Source organism: Paramormyrops kingsleyae, chromosome 5 (genome assembly GCF_048594095.1).
Source record: "Paramormyrops kingsleyae isolate MSU_618 chromosome 5, PKINGS_0.4, whole genome shotgun sequence".
Taxonomy (NCBI): domain Eukaryota; kingdom Metazoa; phylum Chordata; class Actinopteri; order Osteoglossiformes; family Mormyridae; genus Paramormyrops; species Paramormyrops kingsleyae.
The window spans coordinates 25,666,507-25,683,574 of record NC_132801.1 but is presented as its reverse complement, the minus strand read 5'-3'; the positions used below and the strand labels follow the sequence as shown (position 1 = coordinate 25,683,574).

The following is a 17,068-nucleotide window of genomic DNA, read 5'->3' as shown; positions in this document are numbered from 1 at the left end:
AAATGATGCATTTTGAGGGAACTGCTTTGCACTTTTCAACAACCCAATGAATCCGTAATTTTTTTTTTTAAATGATAGGGCCTAAATATTAATAGAATAGAACAGAATACAATACATTTTTATTATTTTTTTTTTAAAGAATTTCATTTCAAAAACCAATAAAGAAAAAAAAAAAAAAACTGTCCTGATTAGAGAGCTCTTTTTGTCATGATTGTTCTGCTGCTGCGTTGTCATGGCCACATGACTGTGTCCTGGTGCCGGGGGCTGTGCGGACGCCGTGACCATGCGGCTCACAGAGCACCAGACCAGACCAGGCGAGAGGAGAAGAGCAGCGGCCGGAGCTCCTACCTCTGCAGGAAGCGGGGGTAGGTCTGCCGGTAGGCAAAGCCGGCGCGGCGCACCCGCACGTTCTCCAGCAGGCCCAGGTACTCCACCTGGTGGCAGCAGCGCTCCGGCTCAAACAGCAGCGGTGATTTCACGTCATTGGGCTTGATGCAGCGAACATAGTAAGGTTCCTGCAAGGTCCACAAGAGGGCGCTACTGCAAAAAAAACCTGCACCTGCATGCAACTTTCACTTAAATATGTATTTAAAGCAGCCATGTAAGATGTTTATAATCTGAACTTTACCATGAGCAAGTTTTAAAATCATGAAGTAATCCATTAGGACTAACTTCAGACAAACAAAGACAGTACATCAACTTCTGTTAGATCTAATGACTGTTTTATTAGTACTCCTTAGCAAATCTTATCCAGAAAGGGTTACTCCGTACACAGGTTTTTGCTGAAACTCCCTTATTAGATTACTAATTAGAGGACTGATTGGCTGAAGAGTCCTTACACCTGGGTTTGAACAGCTGGCCTAAAGGTAAACCCAAAATCCTGCATACACACCGGCCCTTTGCCGATAAGACCACCCGCCCACAGCTTAAAATAATGTAGACATACAATGTCTTTCTCAAAAGACAGGTCTCACTTTGATTCAAGGACAAGCTTTCTGCACCGGATGAAAGCCCTTGCAGGTCTGGCTAAGAATCCCTATAGCATGCCCCACCTTGCAAGCCAAGTTGTCCACCAGCAAGATCATGGAGTTCTTGAAGAGCGTGGCGGCCGTCAGGGGCCGCTTGGTGACCTCCGTGATGCTCAGCTTCCCCTCCGGCCACATGCCCTTCAGCACGGGGTTGGAGCTGAACGGTGGACAAAGGGAGAGAGCCAGAGAGAAGGGCGAAGGGAGGACATCGAGGATTAGGGAGGATGGTCTTGTGAAGCTCACATCTCTCAAAAGCAAGTTGAGTGTGACTAACTGAACTTCCCAACTGATTTATCAAGGGTATTCCAGAACTATGCCCTACTGGCAAGTGTGTCTATATTTATTTTTTGCTGAATTATTAGTATAAAAAGAAAAAAACCTAAAAAAAAAAAAAGAAGAAAAAAAAAAAGAAACTTTAAAAATTGAGAATTTTAATTGAACTAGGCTCCAGGAGAGACACAAAGGATGACTGAATAAGATCGAATAAGGTCTGAATATTTGTGGCAGAGAGACCATGTAAGGTCAGTACTTTCATGCACAGCCTCGCTGCTGGTAAGTGGCAGCATACCGCTTGCCCTTCTGGATAAAAAGGTAAACTTTGCTGAATCTGTTCAGCCAAGCAAAGGAGACTAAGGGGGGGGGGCATGATCCAGGTATATAAGATTCTAACAGGTCTCGATGCTGTTCAACCAAATAGTTACTTCAATATTAGTTCAGATACAAGAACACGTGGCCATAGCTGGAAATTAGTGGGAGAACATTTTAAAATGGATTTGAGAAAGCAATTCTTTACACAGCATGTAGTTAGAGTATGGAATAGTCTTCCTGTTAGTGTAGTGCAAGCTAAAACCCTGGATTCCTTTAAATCAGAGCTAGATAAGATTTTAATAACTCTGAGCTATTAGTTGAGTTCTCTCTAAACGAGCTTGACGGGCCTAATGGCCTCCTCTCGTTTGTAAATGTTTTATGTTCTTAGCTATTTATGGCATAAAGAGCATGACACAGTTGTTTCAGTAGGCAGTACTCTGAGTTCATACCTCTAGGCTTACTACCTTGGCTGTTCTGCGAGTACTCCAGTTACTTTGGGTACTCCAGTTTTCTCACACACAGTCTAAAAAATACATGGTTCCAGTGAACTGGCATCCCTAAATTAGTTATAGTGTAGGTCTGTGTGTGAGTGTGTGCTCTGCTTGGCACTGGCATCCCAGCCGGGATCTAAAGCCGTAGCCTTAGCCAAAGCAAACTGAATGCTTCATCTGGGCCCCCTACAGAGTATTATCAATGCATTACATCAAATACAGACTGCCCCTGACTTACAGCTGGGTTCCATTCCAACAGGTAAGTCCATTTCAACATGCAACCTATGTTGTAATTGTATAATCGCACTGGATTTTAGGTGTGAGAATGAGACTGGGAGGTGTGTGTGTGAAGCAGGAGGGTCACCCGCAGCAACTATCATAGAGCACGCAGTGTGCACTAGGTACCACAGCCCTGCCTGGCGAAAGGCTGTCTGTAATTTATTTTTACATACATTACACGATACATTTGCTTGTGTGAGTCGTGGTAAATCACATGGGTTGTAATTTGGGGACAATCTGTACATCACAATGCAGCAAGCAGATAGAAGTGTCAATACTCAACCTGTTATACAGCAGCCTCTTAAAATCCTGAAAGAGGGTGTCTTTGTTCTTATCAATGAAACCAACCACAGAGTACCTGCAGATGAAAAAAGAAAACATTTTACTCTGAGGGGGAAAAAAGCATCAAACCTAAATTATGACGAGAAGAAAAGGCAAAATGAAAAACAATCTTAAGTGTACCTATTACACAACAGCAGAAGTAGACAGAGAGGAAAGTCTCAAACCCATCCCTGGGGGAGGAAGTCCAATTATAGGCCTGTTTCTCAGACTGAACCGTGATCCAATTTACACGACACAAAGCACAGAGCATAGATTAAGAACGGTGTATTTATATTCCTTGATATTTGAAAGCACGTATTATCCAGGGTGCTGTGGATAGAACACCACAAAACCTTACTGATAGGATGATATTTCAAGCAATTTCTGCACTTCATTTTGACAAATGTTAGATGCACTTGATGATTGTTCACTGTTGTTATGCAAACATAAAAGAAATGCGGGAAAATCCGGAAACCATGGCGACCAGGGAATGTAACATGCAACTGTAACTACCTAAGAGTCCAGAGGTGGAAAGTTCAGGTCCAGAAGCTACAAAATCCAGACCAAGATTTTGTTTCAACCAACCAGTGGAGTATATTGAATCACATTCACAGAGAACTCTGGTTCACCGAGACAAAATCTTGGTCTGAATTTGTACTTTCTGGACCTGAACATCGCACCCCTGTAACAGTCACACAGACTTCCTTCGTATTCTAAGGCACGGGACCTACAAAAAGGTCATTCAGGGTGTATATGAAGCTGCGACTTCATCCATAGCACCCAGGCAAGGAGAAACGTAGGGCTTGGTGCTGGGTCGTGTGCGCGGGGAATTTCCATCTCATTAATGAGCAGGGCCTTGTTTCTGGAGAGTCTTGTGTCATTTGCTGTGTCATTACCCAAGCCCTTGCCCTGTAATGAATGCCTCAGCGCTGAGGCGCAGTGACGCTGGAGGACAGCCTCCGTGTGTCATACTCACATCACGTTGCCCGCATAGTGCCGGATGCGGAAATCTCGGTCGAACTCCAGGCCCTTGTCTGTCGGGGAGAGCTGAGGGTGGGGGGCAGCAAAGGAGCACCCAGAGCCATGGGCATAGACGAGGGGGGTGACAGAAGAGAAGAAACAGAGGTTAGTTTACATTGCAGAATATGCAACAAATATGCAAAACATGAAAACAGTCCCGGGAAACACCTGGCAGTCCTTCCTCAGCTCCTCAGGGTTCAGCTTTTGTTAAAGTCACTCTTTTACTGTGCAGTGATGACCTTCCTCCCCCCAGACAACTACAGTGAGGTTAGTGGTGCACAATAAGCTGCCGAAACGCAGCGGTTTTGAAGCAAAGAGCACAGATAACAGGCAGGAAACACTGCCCATGAAAATGCATGAGGAAGGAGCTTCCAGTAGGAATCAGCTGAATATATGCGAAATATACAGTATATGTATGTGTGTGCATTATATATAATTATGTGCTTGTGTGTTTGTGTGTGTGTCACATGAGTGGATGTGTGCATAATGCTTGCAGAAACTGTGTGGGTTATGCATGTATTAGATTGTGGAGACAAAATGTCCCCACAGTGTGATGAAAATCTGTTATTTTGATGTTTTGGGAACCTTTTTTCAGTCCCCACAAGAGCAAACTCAACATTATAAAGAAAAAAAACAACACTGTTTTGTGACTGCAATCACAAAATAAAAATGTCAATGGGTGTGCTCAGCACCACTGTAATGGGGGAACAGAGAGCACTATTACTGTAAGGGAGAGTACAGGGTGTTCAGTAATAAGGTACTGAAGGAATACTACATTCTACTGTAACACTCAGTACTAAGAGAGCGGGTTAGTACCTCGTGCTCAGGACTAATGTAGTAGGTTAGTACATAGCACACAGTACTAATATAGGGGGTTAGTACCTAGTGCTCAGGACTAATGTAGTGGGGTAGCACCTAGTGCTCAGTACTAATGTAGTAGGTTATTACATAGCACACAGTACTAATATAGGAGGTTAGTACCTAGTGCTCAGGACTAATGTAGTGGGGTAGCGCATAGTGCTCAGTACTAATGGAGTGGGGTAGCACCTAGTGCTCAGTACTAATGTAGTAGGTTATTACATAACCCCCTGTATTAGTACTGTGCGCTAATACCTAATGCTCAGTACTAATGTAGTGTGGTAGTACATAGCACACAGTACTAATATAGGGGTTTAATACCTAAAGCTCATTACTAATGTAGTGGGTTACTATGTGATGCTCAGTACTAATAAAGTAGGACCACAATTTTAATTGTTACTTAATATTACTTTCTATTTTTGTTTTAATATGACACATTGGCATAATACTTTGAAGCAGAGCTAACCCAGAAATTAATTGAAAAGGTCCATTAATCTTGGTACAATAGATTTAACTATATAACAAATGGTGTTTTGAGAAACTGTCGCTACTGCCAGAGAGGTTCAGTCCCGGGTCCTTATTGTGTGGAGTTCACATGCTCTCCCTGTGTTTGTGTGGGTTTTCGCTGGGGGCTCCGGTTTCCTCCCACGGTCCAAAAGCATGCAGGATAGGTTGATTGGCGAGTCTAAATTGGCCCTGTACAGTAGTTGTGTGAGTGTGTGCGCCTTGTGGTGTGTTGGCATCTGCCTGTTCCCGCCTGTGCCCATTGTTCCCGGGATAGGCTCTGGTCTCCCCGCGACCCCAGTTGGGATTAAGCGGTTTCAGAAAATGGATGGATGGATGGATGGATGAACACCAACCTTGTGATTGCTAGTGCAGATCCCCAGCCTCAGAGCCACCACTCTGCCCGAAAACTACTACAAGGCTTAATCACAGCTAAAGCTAAATAATCAAATCTGGGTACAACAGCAGTATGATATAACCGAGAAAAAAAACATTTCAACATTTACAACTGCTACCGCCACTAGGGGGCCTGATCAGTTTGAGTATGTTGAACACAACCAACCGGCAGACACTAAAGTAAAACAACTTGGATTTGGAGTCCATATTAGAATTTATACTGTTCAAACTGCAACATTTATTTATTTCAGCTTTATTTAAGATTAGCGATCAGGTCCTGAATCCCCAGTTCCCCAGGCCTTGGTGTTGGTGGTACACACCCCATCTGCGCTTTTCATTAGGCTATACTGCTGCTGGATGGACTTTAGCAGAATATGCAGAAATCCCTCAAGTATTTCAATAAATATCTGAATAACTGATGGTTTTGAAGTCCACAAATAATGCATATTAACTTAGGGTAATGTCTTTGACATTTTATAGCAATTATTTTCCTAATTAAGTAGTACCTTATCACTGGGTATAAAAGACCACAATTCCATGAGGGTAATTAGGCCCGGATGGCAGGGTGCCTTGGGGAGCAGATCCCCCCCCCACACACTCCTCCAGTGCTGAGGCTTTGACTCCCATCTCCGTTCAGTATGTGTGCAGTCGGCATGTTCTTCCCGTGCTGAGCAAGCTTCCTCTGGCTGCTCCAATCCCCTCCCATAACCCAAACACACTAGAGCAGGCAAATGTTAGCATCTCTCAATTGCCCAAGGAAGGGAGTCCCAGTCATTCTGAATTCCGCGGACTGGTTTGTGTCACATCAAAATTAACACAGACCGGTACTGCAGCTGGGGTGCAATGGCGGATCGATTTCATAAGTTCATAAGTTCAATCTTTTGCTTTTTTTCCAGATGCAAGCAGAACATGTGAATGGGACAGGTTGTACAAAAAACGAACAAAAAAAAAAACCAGAAAATGTATATCACTTATATTTGGAAATTAACCAAACACTCCACAAAACCTGCAGTGTTCTGCAGCCCGGTGGAATATCAGCTATGGATGAGGGCTGGGAACCATTATCGCAAAGAATGTGAGAGGATGCCCCGTGGTAGACTGGAATCCCGTCGAGGTCGATCCCTGCCTTGCGCCCTGCGTTTCCTGGGATAATCTCAAGGCTAACGCCCGACCCTGTATGGGATATTTGGTCCAAAGATGGATGGGTGGTAATTAAACCTTGTTAACACAACAAACAAAAGGCAGAACACAGAGAAATCCCCCAGGAGCAGCCTGAAGACCTCAGCTCGCAGATAAAGATGACATTGACAGCGGCCCTTTCAGCACATCACCCACCAACATCAGCAGCCTTTCACAGTCTACATTAGGGCTCTCTGGGGGTCATCTGAGACTGATAACTTTCACAGCACCGCCACACACTCCGCACCAGTGTGTGTGTGTGTGTGTGTGTGTGTGTGTCTGTGTTTATGCGAGTCCCTGCCAGCTCATTTCTGTAATGCACTGGGTAGGCTTTGTTAGGGCTGTAGGGAAATTCATCTGCTGCTACTGTCAGGAACAACAAAAGGCCCCCAGAGGGCTTCTGGGGAGTAAAGACAGTTCATACAGTCTCTGCTGTAGTTATATAACGCCTGCTGCCATTCATAAAATATTAGCTCTGACATCAAAGAGAGGCGCTTCTGCTCTCATTAAAACATATGGCAACAGAGATTCCTCTGCAATCTGAGGAGTCAAGTCCTCAGAAAGTCAAAATAACAAAGTTGGAGATAAGAAGCAACTAAGAAAGGCAAACACACAGCCAGCAAACGCTATAGACCCAAGCTCTAGGAGAAATTAAAGCAGCTGTCACCATTATTTTTATGCCCGCATCTACAGGAGTATCCAGACGAGATTTTCTCCTTGTACAAGTCTGCGTTTCCAAGAAATGGGTGCGGGTTGGCTCACATGGCCAAGCTGAAGAGCCAAACTTCATTCCTGAAGGACAGGGCACATTTATAACCTGAGGACAGAGTACCAGAGACCCATCTGGAACGCAGCTCAATAATAAGGGGAATTCTAAGAAATCAGACTTTCAGAAATCTGTGGCCTGACCAATTTCCAATAGCCAATAACAATGGGAATGATATTTCCTTACTATATTTGCTCAACAACATGATGCCCACATGAGGCCGGGCTATCTTCTGATCTGCAGGCTCCTTCAGCCTGGCCCGAGTCCATCTCAGGCTCCCCCTGGCAATGCCAACCCCAGGTCATCGGTCATATGACTTCCCAGCTTATCTGTCACATGACTCTGCCACTAGCCACAGCCCTAAAACCATCAATTCTGCTTTAGGTTGTGGCATACAGTGACAAATGCAGACAGGGGAAACTGAGACCTTTCTGACTGATAAATGTGAGCATCAGGTTCAGAGCTACGGTTTATAGCTGCAGTTTACCCCTTCGGCTTAAGCTGGCTGTACTTACAGGTCCGCCCTGATAGTTCTGTAGCCTTTGTTCCTTTGCATTAAATATTTTTAATACTCTGGTTTGTATTGCATGGTGTTGGCAAAGCACTGCAATGGCAGAAAGGCTCCTAGATACAAGAAATGTGCTACTGACGCATGGTGCCACATTAAATTACACTAAAGCGACTTCACTGCAGATTTAATATTGTAGCTATTGATATGGCCGAACATTTTTATTAAAGCACCTCAGGAAAACACCTCCCTGCTGGGCGCTTGAAACAAAAATGCTTTGGTCAGTACTCCAGAAGATTAGCCAGAATACGGCCATTTTCTGCAGGTAGGGGATTGCAATGTTAGAATTCTGTCTGGTCCCAAGAGGGTATTGCAGCCGTACGTCTAAATTTAAATAACGTTTAGTGTTTTGAACTGTAAGTATGTTGAATGTTGCCTACTTCATCATGTGCGCAAAGCAATGAACTTAAAAGAATGCGCTACCTTTCAAGAGACGAAATCTCCAAAATAATGTGTGTGTGTGTGTACGTATACAGTACTGTACACAAGAATGAACATATCTGGTAGGCAAGTATGCATATGCCATAAAAAGCGACACGATATGCATGACAATTTCTTGTTGTAAGAAAAAACAGAAATGCATATAAATATATATATATATATATATATATATATATATATATATATATATATATATATTTTTTTTTTTTTTTCTATGTGCACTGCTATGATAAAAAGTGTACTTTTTATGGCTAATTTATAACCTTCATACCATGAATGAAGTAAGTTGCATGGTAATTTGTTGTCATAGCAGAGCAAATGCAAATAAAATAAGTACGTGCCATCAGAAGGACTTGACATTTGTATATACACACAAACACAAACACACAGACACACACAAACACAAACATACAGACACACACACGTGACGTCAGGATGGGGGAAAAAAAATTAAAAAACCCAAACTGAAACAATACAAATGACTTTTGGAGTGACCAGGAGGATTTTGTTTTACTGAAGCATGAACGTAATGTACATTAGATATAACAGGGACATACAACCTGACAAACATGCATAACCTTACTTAAACTAATATAAAAGACACAGTAGTTACAGAGGATATACAGTACCAGTCAAATGTTTGGACATGCCAAGCCACCTACAAAGGAGAGTAAGGGTGTGTCCTGATCTGGCCACCTGACCTAAACACAGTAGAAATGGTTCTGGAGGAGTTTGACTAGAGAGTGAAGGAAAAGCCCCCAATAAGTGTTCAGCATATATGTGGGACCTCCTTCAGGTCAGCTGGAAAAGCATCCCATGAGGACACCTCATGGAACTGGAGTAGGGGAGACTGTAGGGTCAGCCAGTCCCTGGAGCAATTGGGGTTAAAGGCCTTGCTCAAGGGCCCAATGGCGGGATCACTCTGCCAACCCAGGGATTTGAACCAGCAACCTTCTGAGTCCCAACCCACAGAGCTGCATCAACCCCCCCCAACAGACAAATTATTATTTTTTGTTTTGGGGCAGCGTGTGGCTCAGTGGGCTAAGCCGTGTGCCTGTAATCACAAGGTCGCCGGTTCAAGCCCAGCCTCAGCACGTCTGCGGGTCCTTGAGCAAGACCCTCAATCCCCAGCTCCCTGGGCGCCGCTACGGGTGGCTGCCCTTCGCGGACAGCTTGCTCTACAAAGAGCAAGTTGAGGGAGGCGTAAAAACTATTTCATTTCAATTATTATTAATTATTATTATTAGTATTTTTTTGTCCAATACCTAATCCATATATTATTTTATAGTTTTGATATGTTTAAAATTATTCTAAAATGTACTGAATAGTCCAAATACACCATTCTATGGGTAGGTGTGTCCAAACATTTGACTGGTACTGTATGCATTAAAAGACAAAAAGAGAAAAATCAATGCCCACAACACAGCTGTAGGGTTTCCATCACCAGTTACATTCTACAGCAGACGGCCTCAGCAAACACTGTGGATGAACCTGAGGAACACTTACTGTCTGCCCCCTGAGGCTGGAGTGGGCGAGATGATCAAAGTGATCCTGGTAGATGCTTTGATGCACTGTAATGCTCACTGCGAAGCAAGCTAAGCACAGAACTCTGAGGTTTGGTCAACTGCTGTTACATGTGGACTCTAGCTGAAATCAAACTATGATGTGACAAAACAAAGGCACCACGAGGACTGAATGCAAAGCAGAACAATTAGAGAATGAGCTGGCCCACAGCCTGAGTGCTCGAATCCCAGCCCAGAGTGGAAAGCCGTCAACAAAGCTCACCAAGAATGTGTACTGCAGCCTACGCTCCAACTACCCCGTAGGTTATGCTTAAGCCCAAGCGGACTGGGCCATATGTCAGGCTGGACCTGTCCAGTCATCACCACGTTCCCCACCAATGCAAAAGCCACAGCCTTCATGCTGCCATGGAAACGATTCAGTTGTGATTCTCCGGCTGCAGCCCAGCAAACCACCTGCTTCCCACTGCCCTACACTCTTGCAGACTGGCACTTTTACCTCAGCAGGAGAGCAGGTCATGGGATGTACCTCAGCCAGAGATTTCAAACGTCTCCCTTTTGTATTATGGTTATAAACAAAAATAAGGGAGAAGCTGCCATTTTTGCGCAGCAGCCAAAATGATTCTCATCAAAATCTTAAGTCCTTAATGGAAGACTGGATGGATGGAAAAATAAATAAATGTACCAGCAGAGACAGCTTTGTGGAAAAGTTCAAAACAAAACCACTGGCTTCTACAAAAAGTCACAGCTGTATAGGTGCAGCTGATCAATCATTGGATACTTTTCTACATATGGCATCATGCTTAGCCCTCATGGAGACCTGCTGCCCTGGCCTGTCACACGGAGGATATCAGGAGACAGCTGCTGCTTCAGCATTTGCTACAGTATGCATGAAAGCTTCATCGTAAAAGAGTAAAACGCTGTCTGTTTTTAGCACGTCGGGCAGCACAATACCCTCGTACTTGAGAAAATAAGGTCTGTTCATGGTTGCCGGCATAAAAAAAAAAAAACACTCCTAACCTAAATGTCAGTGTCAGCAAATAATTAGCAGTATGCAGCACAGAGCGGCAGGCGTGAGAATCAAAGGCACTTAGCGGAGCTCTCCGCGGTGCCGGGCGCTGAGGGAGCGGCTCACGCGTCTGCTGAGGCATCAGCCTGTGATGGATGGTGTGCAGGGAACAGTTCAGGGACTCACAAACATGCTCTACAAGCGAAAACCACAGTGTCATTATTACTGTCAATCAGGTGACAGTATACAGTGGGCAAAGTAAACAAGGCACATTCATGGTTTAACAGCACATCCTTTGAGAGAATTTGCCGAGTTCAGTTGCTTCTGCCCTTGGCTAAACAGCGAAACGGTCTCACAGCCTAAATATAACCAACCCGAAGACTAGAGACTGTGAAATCCCTGCAAGGTCTTTGATGTTGAGCCAGCAGAACATGTCGGGTCATACTGCAATCCACAAAAAAATTGTCTGAAGTTTTTGCATTCTGATTGACAAAGAGAGCACATAACTTTGGCCATGGGTTGTACTATAAACCAGATGAGACACTTTAGATAAGTCTGGACTGCAACAGCCTGCCTTGGTAGAGTTATCAAACTCAGCCACCGCAGGAGCAAGACGCTAGGACAACTGCTGACAGGGCAAAGACACGTTCTGCAGAGCCTGCTAACCGCTAACCTCCCCCCTCCCTCATTATCTCTGCGCTTCCCTTCCACGCTCACATTCTCTCGTTCCATTCTTAAAAGCAACCCGCCAGGTCTTATACCAAACAGGATGGACAGAAAAACCTTGGCTTTTAAAATGAATGATCGGAGCGCAAAACTGCCTCTGGTCTGTGAGGCTGTAAAGTAGATGCTGCTTTGATCCTGAAAAGGGTGTTGAAAGGGGGGGAAAAAGCACATTAAAAATGAGCTGGGGCCCCGATACAAATACAGCATGAAGCAAATTCAGAAATATATCAGTCTGCAGATTCAACAGCCAATATGCTTCCAGCAGAACACTTAAAAATACTTAAAGTGAAAAGATGCACTGTCTTTAACAGCCTCTGTGTCTCTTGTAGTCACTTAAAAATACGGACTTGGGCGAGCTGCACCGTGTGGAGCCACGTGCTGCCATTGTGAGACTGCCTTCGCATGCAGCCGTGGCAGAGCGCCTGCTTTGCAGATGCCGCATATCTCTGCACACCGAAAGCTCACCATTCACACTTCCCACGGCTTCCGTTTCTTTCTCTCAAACATCGACATCATGTTCCCTTCGGTCCCCGGAGACTCTGTGACTTGTCGCATAAGCGAGGCAGTGGGGAGAGGCTGTAATCAAGGCGGTGCACAGATCCGTCACAGATCCGCGCTCGCTGTGACAGCGCTCACTGTGACAGCGCTCACTGTGACAGCGCTCACTCATCCGTGACATGGCTCAGTTTGGCAACCCCACCCCATCCCCAGCTCAGAAATACAGGCCTCTATGAGGGTATTACTGACCAAGCTCCTGACTCAAATACTGAATGAGCTGTTTATTTGTGCAAACAGACCGATAGAGAGCGGCTAAAGGCAGGCATCCCTGAGCTGGTCCTGAACTGTCAGCAAAAAGCACAACAATCCAGGTCAGATGCATGACGCTCGGCTCAGTGCACAGTGTGGGGGAACCCTGCCACCTAATGGAGAGAGAGAGAGAGGAGTCTGCACCGGGTTACACTCAGTACCAACTGGAATCAGACAACCTCACTTGTAAATAGGAGGCAGAATAACAGAGCGGGGATGACTAAAAATATCCGGGGAGAGCAGGGTGGGAGGGGTGGAAAAATACAGACAACTCATGCTGCTGACTGGATTCGTTGCCATGCCAGTCTGCCTCTTCCAGACATCCTACTGCATGGCAGGACACCGGGCTGACTTTCCCCGATTGGCTATCAGTGACATCACTACTTAGACCACAACTGCGACGAGATGGAAGTTCCAGCACTGCCCCCTTGTGCTCATTATGCGCAAAAGCAGCCTTTATGCATGTGGGCTACGCATTCTCATTTAATATAGGCAAAATCTGAACATCAAATGTAATTACGCTTTGATGTGCATATGTATGAACATGTTAAACAGAGAAAGTGTTAGATTGCCAAGGTTGCTTTGAAATTTAAATTCTCTTAAGATCTGATCATTGTGATAAAAAAAAAAAAATACATTAGGAAGTGAATAAAAGATCTGAAAACAAAAAGGAGACTTAATCAGAGAAATTAGACACCTAGACTGGAAGCACTTAGACTGCTCTTTGGTACCTTGCGGCTGGTGAAGTGGGGGTGCTTGGCCAGCTTGCCATTGAGGGCCTGCAGGAAGACCTCATCCGTCACCTTCCCCACGTTCATGCAGGCCTCGTCCAGCACGGCAAATATGCCCTTATGCTGCTGCTCCACCAGGTCCACGATGATCTGGTTGTTGAAGTAGTCGATCTGCACCAGGCACAGGAAGAGACCGGTCATTTAGGGAAGGTGCACCTAACGCTGGTCCTGGAGAGGCGGGCTGGAATTTCCATGCAGAAGCAAGCTAAGCAGAGCTTTTATTAACTTATCTAGAGCCGGAAAGTCACGTCATCTGCAGCACTGCTAATGCAAAGGAAAACATGATGGGCGGGGCGGGGGTGTGGTTCTCACATGCTTCCAGGGGATTCCCTCGCGCTGGTACTCCTCCTGCTCCTGCTTCAGCACCAACTGGATGAAGAGCTGCTGGAGCTTCTCATTGCAGTAATTGATGCAGAACTGCTCGAAGCTGAGAGGGTGACAGAAGCAGGTGGAGGAGGGAAGGAACGAGGAGACGGTAAGGAAGAGTGGGAGAAAGGTAGAAACGGAGTCAGAGCAAAGTGTCAGTCAGAACCTTCTGTTCAAAACTTACAAGTTAAACCAAGGGTAGGGAACCTGATCTATGGAGAGCCAGTGTGGGTGCAGATTATTGGGATGGCCTCTCAATCAGTGGTTCTCAATTCCAGCACTGGAACCCTCTCACCCTCACCTGCCCTCCATAGGTCAGGTTCCCCACCCCTGAATTAAGCATCTGTTTTTACCTGACAAGTTTAAAGTGCTTTAGTACAGTGTTTCTCAAACCAGTCCCCTAGATCATCCAGGTTTTTGACGAGGACTGTCTGGGAGTCCTCTAGGACTGGCTTGAGAAACACTGCTTTAGTAAATGACAGTTGTTATATTAGCTGTTTCTTCAAAAGATTATACTGCATAACCACATGCAACCGCACTGATAACAACCTTTACCTGTTGTTCTGGAAAATCTCAAAGCCGTAGATGTCCAGCACTCCGATAACCGTGTTCTTCCCGTGGACTTTGGCATCGTAGTTCTTAACCTCAATTATGTCATTGATCCGGCCCACGATCCAGCAGAAGAGGCGGTCATAAATCGCCTGTGGGGGGGGGCACAGTGAGTCCAGGACCAAGAAGTCCCAATATAAGGGACAGGATGCATCTGCACAGAGTTCAGTTATGATTTCCAACCGCAAATTTAAATTTAAAAATGGATTTCAAAAATTAGAAGGCTGTGGCATTTGGGGTCTCTGAAACCTGAGACTTAAAGCGGAACAGACCACGGGAGCGATGAGAGGGCCTTGCCGACGTACCTTAGCCAGGGCGTCGCGGCCGTAGCTGGCTTCCTGCGGCGTGTGCTGCTTGTCGATGACATCACGGCCCGTGGCCACGGTGCGGTAGAGCAGAGCCTTCTCCACGTTGTCCTGCTTGGTGGACAGCAGCTCGCCCAGTACGGACACCAGCTTCCCATTCTCGATCAGCGTCGTGTCCCCGTCATTGCCAAACTTCACATTGCCCTTCGACAAGACATGTGGGGATCAGGGGGGGGGGGTCATACAAGCTATGTGTTTGACATGCATGCTATCGATTGGCTGTACCAAAGGATACCAAACCCTTCCTCACTGGAACATCATATCAGTTGCTATTTATTGCACATTCCTGCTCATTCAATTCATTTTTTTTAATCTTAATATACAGAGGTACAGTATGGGGCCTGTGCTGATCACAGTATGTTACTGCACCCACTGCACGACAAATCACCTCAGGGATGAAAACCTGAGAGCAGTTGTGCAGTGGGTGATACTTCAGCACCACACTAGTCCGAATGGACCAGTTTGAGTTTTTTTTTCCAGTGGCTAGAGTGCCAACCCTGCCACCAACCACCAAATTTCCAGTAACATGGAGGGTCTGCTTGCAGGGCTGGATGTAGATAAACATCATACCCAGAACTAAGCAATTGCAGGCTAAGGGCCTTGCATAAGGACCCAACAGAGTAGGATCACTCCTGGCATTCATGGGATTTGAACCAGTGACCTTCCGATGGCTGGTCCCCACCCTCAGAGCCACCACTCCGCCTCTTAATATGTCCATGTCTTAATATATCATGATAGCAGGTACATCTACCCCAAATATATAATATGGCATCATTCCCCCGACCAAAAAGAAAAAAAAAAAACCTTTACAGTTAAATGACTAAATTGTGCCCCCCTCTACAAAAAAAAAATGCCTTTACAGTTAAATGACTAGATTGTGCCCCCCTCTCCAAGATCAAACTCTCCTACACCCTTGCTTACATATTTATGTTCAACTTTTATTTTTTTGGACTATGACCAAGAAGGAGGAGGATATCTCTCAGTGTATGACCTCTGCACTACAAAGCTGAGGAGGATGATGAAGATACTTTGCCTTCTGAGAAATGAGATTAGTTAGGCCGTGGGTGGATGTATTAATTTTTATAACCCTGACATTAAAACACTGCAGAAAAACGCCAACACCGTGACAGAACAGGCACTGGAATGAAACTAACAGTCATGCAGGGACCAGTGCTTCTCACATGCGGAGAGTGACGGCCACTCTGCATACAGTATATATGGCCAATAGCCGGGACACCTGGGATGTGAGAGGGGCTACTCATTAGGACCATCATTAGCTAAATCAGAGGTCAGAGAAAAATCGAGAGGGATCACTAGCAGGGCAGGGAAGCGGACATACAGTGAGAGGAGGAGGACCAGCTTTTGGTTAAGTGTTAAAACAGCCAAACCGACAGCCGAAAGCCAGACGTGCTGACGTACAACCAGAGAGACAGGCCACGAAGGTGGGGTCACACAGTACCAGGTGTAGAATGGCGGCCTGGATCTTGTAGACCGTCTGGATCTCCTCAGCAGTAAAGCCGATCACCTTCATGGCGTCTGCCACAGCTTTGAAATCTGCGCTGTCATTTATGGACGACTAGAGACAAAGAGTGTGAGGAGTTAGGCTAAGTCAACTGAAAGAAAAGAAGAGCAATGTCACGGTGACGGACCCCACGGGTCAGCGTCTTCTAAAAATCTTTGTTTTTTTTTTTTATTTCCTATTTAATTCCCTATACAAATTGGCTTCATAAATTAGTTTAAGGCTACCACCTACCACTAATGATCTGGCGGACGTGTGAAATCCACAGGCACAGATAGCTCGTTACAGTTTTAGTACTCAGATTCATTCGATTAGCTTTGACTGGTCTAGCCCACGTACATGGAAGCAAATGTTACAAAATCCATGCATAGAGTAATTCTAGAATGTAAGTAATCAAGAAATAGTTTAAATTGATTGCAAAAGAAAGGGGAGGTCAACGTAAGGAATGCAACCCAGAGGTAATGTGATCCCTTTTTCTGTTTGTGTGTGGAGGATTTTTCACACACTGGTGCCAATCGTGCTGCTTTACATCAGCATATAGGAATGGCAATAACCCAGTCTACACCTCATAAAAGGTAATTTGCACAACCTAGCACATCTATAATCACAATATTTGTGTGTACTTGCATGTGAATAACTGTATCACCATCAATAAAGTTCCTTGTACATTCTTGTCAATGTGGTTGGTGAACTAAAGACATTATTCCACTCCTAAGTGATGCAGAATAGAAACTTGCATGTAAATGATCTACATGCATCTTCAGGGTTATCGTGGGATGAAGGTTACATCCCATAAAATGCTGGCACAATCCTGGAATCTGCATTGGTATCGGCACCTGTGTATCAGAATCAGATTGGAACTGAAAAAAATGTTGATCGGCCCCACCCCTAGTTAACGGTCACAAACCTCTACAAGG

At 45.1% G+C, this 17,068-nt stretch overlaps 1 protein-coding gene across 2 annotated transcripts in view; it reads right to left on the bottom strand.

The window, feature by feature from the left end:
* myo1d (myosin 1D) overlaps positions 1-17,068 on the bottom strand; it is an 88,402-nt gene that overhangs the window by 46,587 nt on the left and 24,747 nt on the right. For both annotated transcript variants that reach the window (XM_072712470.1, XM_072712471.1), the window contains exons 8-16: positions 16,092-16,208; positions 14,573-14,776; positions 14,214-14,359; positions 13,605-13,719; positions 13,233-13,403; positions 3,684-3,754; positions 2,670-2,744; positions 1,053-1,185; positions 349-515 (exon numbers count right to left, since the gene is read on the bottom strand). In XM_072712470.1, coding sequence (XP_072568571.1) covers positions 349-515; positions 1,053-1,185; positions 2,670-2,744; positions 3,684-3,754; positions 13,233-13,403; positions 13,605-13,719; positions 14,214-14,359; positions 14,573-14,776; positions 16,092-16,208 — 1,199 coding nt within the window. The remainder of the gene's footprint in view (positions 1-348; positions 516-1,052; positions 1,186-2,669; positions 2,745-3,683; positions 3,755-13,232; positions 13,404-13,604; positions 13,720-14,213; positions 14,360-14,572; positions 14,777-16,091; positions 16,209-17,068) is intronic.